This window comes from Camelina sativa, chromosome 19 (assembly GCF_000633955.1).
Source record: "Camelina sativa cultivar DH55 chromosome 19, Cs, whole genome shotgun sequence".
Taxonomy (NCBI): domain Eukaryota; kingdom Viridiplantae; phylum Streptophyta; class Magnoliopsida; order Brassicales; family Brassicaceae; genus Camelina; species Camelina sativa.
The window spans coordinates 25,128,173-25,139,994 of NC_025703.1; the positions used below are offsets into that span (position 1 = coordinate 25,128,173).

Sequence of the window (11,822 nt, forward strand, 5' to 3'; positions counted from 1 at the left end):
GAATACAAAGATATTTTAAAACAACACTAAAACTAGTTTTATAGATAATTTAACAATTAATAATCTATTTAAGAACTCTAGTAATCTAGTATATAACTTAACAGGGTGTTATTGAAAGAATTTTGAAGATTTTAACAAAATCATCAAAAGTGAAAGATTTTAATGATTGCTAGAGAGTATTCTATAGTTTTGTTGATTAGTTTTCTAAAATCTTGTAAAATGTTCCAAACAATTTCTATATTTTTGTGATATTTTTCATGACTTTATTTTGTAAAGAAATTGTATAAAATCATGAACCAATAACAAAATAATTGAATTTAATAATTATGATTTTTTTTGTTTTAATTGAATAACACAAAAATTTTAATGCCTTTATAAAAGTCTGAATCCAATAACTCAAATTTGTTAAGATTTACTTTTTACAAATCACAAACTAATAACACTAGACTTTAATAGAGTTTAACAAAATTTTGATCTAATAACAATATCTTTTACATAACATTTAAAGTATATTTAATTCTCAAACCAATAACTCCCACTAAATAAGAGAGTGAACGGATCATGATATGTTTAAATGAACGAAGTTAAATAGATTTCAGATTTAAATTGTGTATAATTGGGTTTACTAATTAATATGAGATGGATCTTAAATACCAAATAGGATGGGTTTACCCATTTTAGCATCAAAGTGTAACATTTTTTTAATTTTATTTTTTATTGTGAACTGAACATGGAGATAGGTTCAGGTTTGATATATAAAGGTTGTTAAATACAGGGATTAAAGTGTAAAAGCGTTAAGACTTAAAAGAGTGCAACGAAAAGTTACAGTTGGACGCGACCCGACGCGATGACGAACCCAAATCTGACCGTTGATTGAGAGCAGCTTCGTCGGTCGCCGCCGTCAGTGACAGAACCGACCAAGCATAATCCGCGCAAGTAAGCTATCTCAGTTCTGTATCAATTTTGAGTTTCTTACCGATTCGGATTAGAAAAGCGAGGATTTCATAAAAATACACTATTCAACAACAACAGTTTTATATGATCTTTGAACAGTGTGAATGGAAATGTCTGTGTGTTTGCTATATATATTCATCATGAATTGAATTGGATTGACTTGTTGAGTATCAGTACTTTTAAAAAATGAGGACTTTTGATATGCTTCTGGCTACTATAGATCAATAGATGGATGCTTAACTTCTATGTTATCGAATGAGTCATGATAACTATTGCAGTCCAAAGGATACTTAAAACTCTCATTCAGGTACATTTAAGACTGAGATTTTCAAATCTCCTTTCATTCAGGTACATTTAGTTTTATGATCTATTAGAACCTTTCTGAGATAGTTTTTGTGTTACTTAGGTTTTTCTGTCATTCGTATTAGACAGATTCCTCTAGGAGTCACAGAGGACATACGTATCGGGTCTGTTGATGTTGAAGAGACTGTGAAAAGGGGCACAACTCTTATCCAACCTGGTCTTTTGGCTGAAGCCGATAGAGGAGTGTTGTATGTTGATGAAAGAAATTTCTTAGATGATGGGATTAGTTGCTTCCCAATGTATTACTATTGATGGATGGTGTTAATATAGTTGAAAGTGAAGGTATCAGCTTTAGGCACCCATGGAAGCCACAGACCTATAACCCTGAAGAAAGTGCTGTTCGAGAGCACCGTCTACTGTCTAGACCGTGTTGCCATTAATTTTAGGTATTGCTGGAGTTTATAAAAAGAAGTTGAAAAATGTTTTCTGTTTCTTTTTGATAATTCACAGTTATTTCTCTTTTTACATCACGATGTTAACATTTGTAGTTCAGACCTTCCTATGAGCTTTGAAGATCGAGTCGCAATAATTGGAATTGCCACACAGTTTCCGGAACACCGTGACGAGGTTTTTAGAATGGTAAATGATTAGACAGAAACATCAAAGACGCAGGTGCCTTCAAATGAGTTAAGAGATGTTTCTTCTTTTATATATCAGAAATCTGTTCACTCTTCTACTTCTGAGACTTTTTACTCTCTTCTTTTCTATTTTCAAAGGTGAAGCTAGTTTCTGAACTGGTTCTGAAATGCTACTCAATGACGATGTGGATTAGCTTTCGGATTACTCTGAGAAGGGTACCTATGATCCTGAAGCGAAAGAAGGAGGAAATAACATTGGTGGCCTGGGAAATGCTGGCGATGAAGATGGCAGTTTGAGCTGCTCTTCTGATGGTGTAAAAGCTTTCTATAGGATTCCGTAGGCCGTGATTAGAACTCCAAAATGGAGCTCATGCATTTGGAAATAGGGTCCCCGCAGTTGAAACCAAACAACAATGAAGAAATTGTATCCAGGCCAAGACAGTGGAGAGCTGCGGACTACACTATGTGAGTACCTTTTTGATTTTAATCCCTTTATCTGTTTAGGGGAGAAAATATTGTAATTTGCTTTTAAAAAAAAGAAGAGGAAGAAATAATTGATCTACTTGAAGGACAGAGTAGAAGAAACTACTTTTGATATTTTGCATAGGGTAGTAGTTTACGCATAAAACTGCATGACAGTGTTGTTTCTTTATTAACAAAGTTGGTAGTAGTTTTCCAATGATATGAAGAACCATATGATTTGTCTTCCATTTACATTTCGCAAGACTGATAATGATAAGTTGTTTCATACGCACAAGACCACCTTCTCATTAGATAATGATTCCAGTTCAAACTTTTTGCAACACTGTTGGTCTAAGTGTCTAACTGTTATATCTTATGATTGTATTAGGAGGTATTAAGAAAGGACTGTCTCTACATGAGCAGATATGTAAAGTCAAAGACTTAGGTCTAAGTATCAGATACAAACTTGAAATTATGTTCAGAAGTAGTAAGAGAGACCCAGATGGAGAAGCACCAGAAGAGAAGATGAAGAAGTTCGATTTTCAGACTCCCAAGTGATGCTGTTGAGGTCTAACATCTGCTTCCTATTACGTAATCTCTTATTTAGTTTATAATAAAATATCTGATTAGTGGGTCTAAATTTTTTTAACGGCTGGCATTATGTAGCAGTAAGTACATCAGATGTTTGCAGAACCATGAGGGACATTGCTTCATAAAAGTTGGATTTTGAACTAAAGAAGGTATCCCTGAGAAACGCACTTGTTTCCAATTGTTATAGGTATCCAGCATCCAAAGTTAAAACGAGTTAGGCTATACCATCCTCATTCAGTATCAGTTCTTCATAAGCTCTATTGTCGGTAATCATTTCCTTAAGTTCCATTGTCAGGTCAGTTAAACGGTGCAACAACATCTGACATCGAGGAGTGGGAAGGTGGGTTCTAAGATATCTTAACAAGGTTTCTTCTCTCAACAACCTCACTATTATAAGGCATTCTCTGAAGGGAACGGAACATTCCGGGGCTAGAACAATCAACGAAAACATGACTAGATTAAGCAACTTCAAGATTCTGCAAATGAGACTGCTTCACACTCAAACTAAAAGGGCATGTATACTATTCAATATGATGTTACCTCGAAATCAGAGGTAAAGAACAAAGCAACAGTAGGTAACTGTCAATATTTCCAATGGAAGCATGAATATGTACTGCTCTCATCTTATGTCTGACCATTGCTGTTACTCCCGTTAGTAGGCGCAATCTTTCTGCAACTTCTAAAATGTCACATATTTGTCATTGTCTGAGGTTTGGCCCTTGACGAGATTGAACAACGATATGAGCTTAGAAGACAAAGAAACAGGAGGAGGAGAACTAGCTCCGAAGCAATACCGTAGAAGCTTTGCTCGGACCTGAAAGATCATGCCATCGAGACTTAAGAACATAAAAAATCCAGGAAACACTTAGGCAAGTCTTCTTGTTTTAGGTCCAAGAGGACTCACTAGTGTATGTTCATTCCCTAGCAGAACAATTTTGAGCTTCTTGGACAATCATATGTACTGATCATATTTGGAAGTAACAAGTCCAAGGACACATGTAACTTTGTTGTACTGTTCAACACCTATGTATATGTATAAATGTTTGTGTTTCTTCATTGTTATTGCTTTAAATTTTGGGTTTTAAAAATCAGATTCAGGGATAAGAATGCAAGAAACTAAAAATATAACAGACCCTTTTTACACAAGAAAAAAAATCTGACCATTTTAATTATAAAACTAGATTTTTGAAGTTTATATATATATTTCAACAGAATATTTCCACAAGAAAACCAAAAAAAAAGTTGTTTTAGCAGCGAGTCAGAGAGAGAGAAAGAGAGAGAGAGAGAGAGAGAGAGAGAAAGAGCGAAACTTGGGTTAGTGTTGGGAGTGAGGCTAAAGCTCAGAAGAAACGCCACAAGTAAAGCCCAACGAAGGTGAGGGTGTTGCTCTCTTCGTAGTCATCTGGTAAATTGCGAATTTGTTCATTGTGTTCTTCTTATTGTACGATACTTGTGTGAGTGTATGTGTATCTCTGCTGCTCATTGTATTGTTTGTTGTTCTCTTCTGGATTTGATGGCTATGATTTGTGAGGTATGTGAAACGTTTGTGGATTTAGTGGAATTGGATTTTTGGTGTTTAGGCTCCGATGGTTTGATTGTGTTCTAGGGTTTTCATAAGAACGAGAGTCTGTTTTGTTGTGTATTTCTCAGGATACGTATGACTGAAAGATTGAAATTTGTTTCAGAGATTGTTGAGATTGGGAATTGGATTTTAGCTTAGGAAGAGAAATTTTACTTGCTTGACAATGGTTTTTATGCAACCTGGATTTAAGATGCTGTAGATATGTCTAGCTTGAATCTAGGTTGAAGGGTACACGGGTTTCCAGATTTGAGTCTGTTTTTGTTGTGAATTTCTCAGGATATGTTTCAGAGATTGTTGAGATTGAAATTTGTTTCAGAGATTGTTGATATTGAGAATTGGATTTTAGCTTAGGAAGAGAAATTTTACTTGCTTCAAAATGGTTTTATGCAACCTGGATTATAGATATGTCTAGCTTGAATCTAGTTTGAAGGGTACGCGGGTTTCCAGATTTGAGTCACGTTAGATCTGAATCTTTGTGGTTTTCTAAACTTGGGTGCTGGATTTGGATTTAAATAGGATCCAAGAACATCCTGTACTACGAACTTAGTGAGGATTATTAGGTTTTTCTGAATGGAATTTGTCACTAGAAGGACCAACTTAGTGAGATTAGAGATGATGAGAAAAATATGCGTAGGCTTAGAATGTAGTACCCCAAAACTATTAAAATGAGAATTAGGAGAGCATCCCTTTTGGGTGCCTGATAAGTCACTGGAATGAGAACTTGCCGTTTCTTCGTTATGGTAATCATTGGATTTGGTTTTCTTCTCATATTGACTCTGTTCCATGTTTTGTTTACGACGTTTAGGAGATCAGAGGCATATGAACTCTACCATTCCAGAGGGACTACATGAAGAAGTTGACCAACAGATTCATTGGTAGTTAGATAAAGTAATGTGCTTTCAGCTACTTTTTGGGTTTATCACGAAAACATGTTGGTGGAAAGTTCGTTCAGCTCTTCTGTTGAAACTAGTCTACTGAACGTATCCGAGTATCAAGACCCATTTGCTGCATATGATTGGGCGTCGCTTGCTGAAACTTATCAGATGATCCACAAAGTTCCCGGACAGTCTCAAGTAAGCTTTCTTAAAGCTGTTCCAGTCACTGATGCAATGAATCTTGATGAATCAAAACATCCAAAACATCAAGTTAGTTGTCCAGAGACATCTGTTAGGCACAAGGTATCGGAAAAGGCCCTGACTTCTCTTGTGTATCGTCGAAGGAAGAGGAGCTTAAAACCTGGGGGATCTGCGGAACCTAACCTAGGGAAAAACAGGAAACAGGATGGTTCTCTTGATGACTCTATCCTTGTCTCTTTACATAACCCTGAAGAGAGCACAAAAAGGAAAGATCGCTTCAATAACTGTCTTGTCTATAGCCGGAAAAAAAGGAAAGGGAAATCCAGTTGTACTTCTACTGGAGAAACTACGATAAGGGGTGATGGGCGTGATGATGCTTTTGTCTCTGAGCATAGCTGTGGAGAAACCAGGAGAAGAGGCAATCGATCAGATAATTGTCTTGTGTATAGCAGAAAAAAAGGTAGAGTGAAATTTAATAGTTGTAGTTTTAGCTCACATGTCACTGGAGGAACCAAGATAAGCTGTGATCAAGCTGACTCTTCTGCGTGGAGCCAAAGGGGACAGATTGCTAAAGCTGATAGTGCGTTTACTGGACTTAACCCTGGAGAAATCAAGCAAAGTGGTCATCAACCTGTTTACAGCCAGAGCACGCAGTTAGTGAAATCTAATGGTATTTTGACTGAAAGTCATATTAGGAAAACCAAGAGAAATGGAGATACATCTGATGTCTTGCTTATGTATAGCCGGAGGAAGCGGAGAGAGAAATCTATTGGTGTCCGGGTTAATGGCTTTCTAGTTTATACCCGGAAAAAGTTCAAATTCAGAGGACCTTTTGCTAGACCTAACCCAAGCGAAACCAATAAAAATGGTAATCAACTTTCTATTGCCAGTTCTCTAGAACTTGTAGACGATAGCCAAGTTACCAAAGTGAGATGTGCTTCTGATGGAACAAATGTCAACTGTTCTTCATTGAAATCCAGTTCTGAACTTGATTCAAGTTCCAGTCAAACTGGGGAAGATGATTGCTATTCCTCTGATGCTGGGGTGTCTGAGACAGATACAGACAGTAGCAGCAGTCCTTTCAGGCAGTGTAAACATTGTGATGAGCCAGGAACTGTTGAAAAAATGCTAATTTGTGATGAATGTGAAGAAGCATATCATACACGCTGCTGTGGTGTTCGAAGGAAAGAAGTTGCAAAGATAGATGACTGGCTTTGTCCATCCTGTTTGAAAAATAAGCGATCAAAGACCAAGATTAAGGGAAGAATTTCACGGGAACGGAAATGGAGAGTTACAGTACCATTTGTAATAGGAATTCGAATAGGAAAAGAGTTTCAAGCAGATGTTCCAGACTGGTCAGGTCCAACAATGAGGTATGTACTTCGATAATCAACAGTCCTTTGAATTTTTAAGTCCTATTGTAGTAACAAAGATGTCTGTCTACTGGTAAATGAGTGTTGTTCTTTTCACCAAAATGAGGGGCTTTTATTTGACTGACATTCAAATACGTTTTGATCTCAATGCAGTGATACTTCTTTTGTTGGTGAACCCTTGGAGATTGATGAGTCAGAATACATGCATGTAAGCTCTCAGTACAGCAAATAAGCATACCATTAAGTTGTCATAGAGTTGGCTGGATTTCAGATAGCTGCCATTCTTCTTTCTTTGCAGGATCTCAAGAAGGCCAAGAATAGTAAGAAACAATGTTCTGCAGTAAATTGGCTTCAGTGCAGGGAGGAAAATAGTAATGGAAATATTTGCGGAAAGTGGCGTAGGTAGGTAAAACAATTTTGTATGTTCCAGTTTTTGGCTTATGCTCTCGTCTTGAATGGACCTTGCTATTTATTGCCTTCTCATCGGGGATTCTCATCAATACCTTCTTCCTTGTCTCATATCTATAATTCAACCACTGGTGTAAAATGAATTACTTAATATGCTTAATTTGACTGGATATACGCAGGGCCCCTCGTTCAGAGGTACAAACCAAAGACTGGGAATGCTTCTGCTGCGTCTTCTGGGATCCATCACGTGCTGACTGTGCCGTCTCTCAGGTCAGAAACTCTCTTTACAACTATTTTCTTTTCCTCAAAGAAAAATCCTTCTGAGTTTGACAGTTAGCAGCCATAAGAGTCTAGTACTTGTTAAAAGCAGTGAGAAATTCTCGAACAGTCTTGCTTCATCTTTCTCGACTTGTCATTTGGATTCTTGAACAGATTTCTACATACTCTAAAACATCATCGAAGTTTACACTGCATCTTTTGTTTCATTTCTTCAGGAACTGGAGACGAGTGAGGTCCTTAAACAACTCAAGTACATCAAGATGGTTTGTTATCTTTCTCATTGCTTATTTGATCTAATAATCCTTGTTATAGTCTTATGTTCTCATCAAGGATCTAATACTGAATGGTCACTTCCCTCTGCAGCTTAGACCTCGTTCAGATGCCAAAAAGCGAAAGATAGGATCGAAGGGTCGAAATAAATCACGTAACAAAGGAAAATCTTGATGGACGCAATCAAATGGATATGCTTTTGGATTAGACACCGTAGAAACTAGAAAGGTAAAATCAGAATTTTTTTGTGAAGCGCCACTGAGTTTTGTACCACTGGCAAAATTTGAGGATGTCAAGTTTCTTATAAAAGATTAATTAGGTTCAGATCTTTTTTGTTAGCTCCCAACACAGGGGTAGTGAATAGAACGCTTGTATTTTGGAAACAGGTTCTTGTTTAATCTGGAACTAATCTTGAATGCAACAAAATTGGCTTGTGAGTCGAAGCATTCTGCTGAGATTAAGGAAAATGAGTATTACATTCAAACCGTGGATCTTAGAAGATAGTAAAAGAAAGGAAAATTACACACTGTGAGTTACAGAAAATCTGTAGCAGCCAATATCACAAAATGGGAGAAACAATAGTGGCAAAATCACCATCCGTATTTAGCTTGTGTCTCGGCTTTTGTGAGCAATCCTCTAGAACGTCTCTCAGTCAACTCAGTCTCTTTGTGCTTCATGTCCATGAACAATGCAGTGATTTGATGCTTCCTCTTGTGAAGCTTTGACACTTTCCCTTTAGATGAAGATGTCGCTGGCTGCAAGACAAATGTCAACAAAGACAACATTTAGAAGGACATACGAAGAATTTAAGTCTTCTCTGTGAGAGACATACAATAAATTTGCTAGTAGCTCAATTACTAATAACCACAGACAATGGCAGCCCCAAACAAGAGTCAATCTGCAAATCATATTCTATTTTCTCCTGGGGGTCAAATATTGAGGATTTCATAAAATTATTTGATTACCTAATATGCTCTCTCTAATGGGATTCTCCTAGAAGCAAAGGGTTTAAATTCACACAACAAGAGTTATAAGAGACCCTAGAGACAACTTACAAGCTGTTCCATAGAAATTTTGAAGCAAGACAGAACAAATTTAACAATGGCAGCCACAAGCAGAAGCTAAAATTAACAAATCCTACTCTTTACTTTTACCTATTCAATTTCAGGCTTATCTATCACTCAATATGCTCCTATGAGAAAAGGCTTCAGATTTAAAGAACCAGAGGAAACTACAGACCCTAGAGACAACTACTAAGTTCTTGCAGCCAAAAACAAATCCAAAGCAAGAGTAAGAAAGGTAAACAAACCTGATACGCGGGTCCAAAAGCGATTCCAGTAGATTTAACCTGATCAACTCTTGGCCTATTCTTCATAAGCTCATCTTGCTTAACCTCAACCATCTCTGGCATCTGATTCCTCCCTCTCCTTCCTCTCCTAGCACCACTATCCATAGCTACAACCGCCTCGGGCAATCCCGTTGTCGCCTCATACCCACCACCGTTCCAAGTATTACCTCCATAGCTACTACCATCATATCCCACACTAGCACTAGGATTCGTTTCGTACCCACCATAACCACCACCAGCATAATAGTTATCTACTCCAGCGATTTGTTCCGCTTCGCTATCACTATGGCTTACCGATTCATAACTCTGGTTTTGATCAATGCTACCTGATTCCGCCGTTTGAGCGATTGCAATTGCAGGTGTTTCCGTTTCGAGATTCGATCTTCGACCTGATCCTGATCCCAATGAAGGAAGAGCGCCGAGTGTTTGCGAGCTCTTAGGTGCAGGCATGGCGGATAAGAACGATCTCACTGATGAATCGTGAGATAAGGATGCAGATTCCATCTGCTTACGCTTCTTCCTCGCTTTCTCTTCTTCTTCTTCATCGTCTTCGTCATCGAGATTGCTCGGTCTAGGGTTTACCGGAAGCCTGATCTGAACGACGCGTTTCGTGATTGACGACGGAGCCGGATATTGTTGCCGTAAAATTGAGGATTTAGGAGGTGGGAGAGAGGAGAGGAACGGAGATGATTTTACGCGAGATGAAGATGAACCGAAATCACCATCTTCGGAAGATCTGACTTCTTTAGGTTGAGGAATAACTGAAAATAGAGAAGAAGAAGAAGAAGGAGGAGGTACTGAAGAATTCGAGGTGAAATCTCCTCTACGGGGTTGAGGTTCTTCGTCTTCGTCCGACGAAGCGTAACTCGCGACCAGAGAGTCCATTGTCGAAGGAAAGATAGAGAGAGAGAAAGAGTTTGCCGTCGCCGAGATATATATATGTCGGGGGTATTTCTCCTGTCTAGATGGGTTTTTGAGGAAAGCTTTAAGGCCCTTTTATAAAAGCCCATTTGTGTGAAGTCACAGTAAATATGTTAAACGCTACTTACATATATATATATATATATATGTAAACCATACGGATTATAATATGATTGACGAGTAGACTAGTTTCCAAATTGTATTAGCTCACACAATGATTACATGATTTTTGTTTTTGTTTACACGATTTTTGCTTATGTTTTTTCAGATGCTGACAAATAATTAATGAAAAATGTTAAGAAATCCAATATTGTGTAATACATATGGGTCCAAAAGTTCCGTAAGTTGTAATGATAATAACTGTGTGTGAGCACATTGTTATTGTACATTGAAATCCAATATTGTCTGTAAGTTGGAGAAAAGAATGTGACAAAATTTTATAGATGATAAATTCTAGTGTTATTTAAATTGATCATGTAAGAATAAAAGAAAAGAATTAAGACTCACAAATTGGGACAAACAGATCACCTAGCTGCATCTATTTCCACCGAACCAAGATTTATGTTTATCTTCTTCTAGACCACTCACCTTCTTTCTCAACTCATCCACACTCTTTCTCAAATCAGAATGGTCATCTTCCAACCTTTTCATCTTAGAGTTCTATTTGGCAAAGAATGATGCAACATGCAAAGCCAGTAGTTCAAATCTTACCTAGACTAATTGTTGAGACACTAGTTCAAAAACTTTTTTTTTAATATACTATTTTAATACTAATTTTGTTAATGTATTATTTTGTTAATTCTAGCCATTTAGTATATAACCCGCGAGATATCATACAACAATTTTTGTTTAATACAATCTTAATTAAATCAGTTTATTTTTATCTATTTTTTATTGATATTATTAAAATAGTAAAAAATGATTTCACTCATTGTCAAATCTGATTTCAATTTCATTGATTTTTATGTTCAACCTAATTGATCAATCCACATTAAACGAAAATCATTCTATCGACAATTTGTTTCTTGTACAGCCTATGTCCATTATCATTAGCATATGAGACATTTAGAAATTAGAACCTTGAATGGCTGTGGATTTTAAAGCTGCTTTTGGTTTTAGATTTTTCAAAGATGCACTTTAAAGCTAATCAAGATTATACAAAAATTAGTTTTCCTAAAATTTAAGGAATTCAGATTTTGTTGGTTTTTGAGAATTTTCAAAGAAAAAACCAAAATCTTTATTTTACTAGCTTTTCATTTTTAATCTCGACTTGATTTTTTTTTAATTATTAACACAAAATTTAAAATCTATAAGCCGAAATCTAGAATAAAAAAACCAAAAACTAGAATTCAAAACCCACTTAAAAACTTGTAAACATTATTGTTCTTAAGAAATTTGTTTTAAACTTAAACCTTATAATTATTTATTTTAATTAATTTTAGTTAAATTCAGAAAATTATGTCAGCCACCGAAGTGATGAGCATAATGATTTCAACATCTTTTTCTTTTTTTTTAAGAGAAGAGATCTCATCATTTTTGGCATCCACCGAGGCTTCTAATTTGGCTTTGAGTAGATCTGCATAGGCGGAGAATGATTTCCGTTCTCCTATGAGGATG

The 11,822-nt window shown here is 36.5% G+C and overlaps 2 protein-coding genes and 1 long non-coding RNA gene across 15 annotated transcripts; 2 read left to right on the forward strand and 1 right to left on the reverse strand.

The window, feature by feature from the left end:
- On the forward strand, nt 792-4,004 carry LOC104767134. 12 transcript variants are annotated; one of them, XR_002036691.1, is made up of 8 exons: nt 792-936; nt 1,175-1,261; nt 1,361-1,703; nt 1,806-1,929; nt 2,034-2,360; nt 2,746-2,925; nt 3,024-3,135; nt 3,244-4,004. It is a non-coding gene; the product is annotated as an uncharacterized LOC104767134 (long non-coding RNA). The 12 variants fall into 12 exon arrangements; XR_002036694.1 differs by lacking the exon at nt 1,175-1,261 and adding an exon at nt 1,262-1,302 and having other exon boundaries at nt 1,383-1,703; XR_002036696.1 differs by lacking the exon at nt 1,175-1,261 and adding an exon at nt 1,262-1,302 and having other exon boundaries at nt 1,387-1,703.
- On the forward strand, nt 4,190-8,391 carry LOC104767137. 2 transcript variants are annotated; one of them, XM_010491171.2, is made up of 7 exons: nt 4,190-4,353; nt 5,336-6,979; nt 7,133-7,187; nt 7,278-7,381; nt 7,567-7,657; nt 7,882-7,929; nt 8,030-8,391. In XM_010491171.2, exons 2-7 carry the CDS (start codon nt 5,460-5,462, stop codon nt 8,108-8,110), a joined length of 1,899 nt encoding a protein of 632 aa, XP_010489473.1. In that variant the 5' UTR covers nt 4,190-4,353; nt 5,336-5,459; the 3' UTR covers nt 8,111-8,391. The 2 variants fall into 2 exon arrangements, with proteins under 2 accessions (XP_010489473.1, XP_010489474.1); XM_010491172.2 differs by having other exon boundaries at nt 4,190-4,322.
- On the reverse strand, nt 8,375-10,196 carry LOC104767135. The gene is made up of 2 exons (XM_010491170.2): nt 9,246-10,196; nt 8,375-8,691 (listed from the first exon to the last, which is right to left on the reverse strand). The coding sequence occupies exons 1-2, from the start codon at nt 10,167-10,169 to the stop codon at nt 8,527-8,529; spliced, it is 1,089 nt and encodes a 362-aa protein (XP_010489472.1). The 5' UTR covers nt 10,170-10,196; the 3' UTR covers nt 8,375-8,526.

Bases quoted from the DNA above. Each gene is read 5' to 3' on its own strand.
- LOC104767137 (XM_010491171.2), top strand. From the start codon at position 5,460: ATGTTGGTGGAAAGTTCGTTCAGCTCTTCTGTTGAAACTAGTCTACTG. The intron at 7,382-7,566 runs GTAGGTAAAACA...GGATATACGCAG, and splicing joins ATTTGCGGAAAGTGGCGTAG to GGCCCCTCGTTCAGAGGTAC. The intron at 7,930-8,029 runs GTTTGTTATCTT...TTCCCTCTGCAG, and splicing joins AACTCAAGTACATCAAGATG to CTTAGACCTCGTTCAGATGC.
- LOC104767135 (XM_010491170.2), bottom strand. From the start codon at position 10,169: ATGGACTCTCTGGTCGCGAGTTACGCTTCGTCGGACGAAGACGAAGAA. The intron at 8,692-9,245 runs GTTTGTTTACCT...TTTGTCTTGCAG, and splicing joins CTTTTGGACCCGCGTATCAG to CCAGCGACATCTTCATCTAA.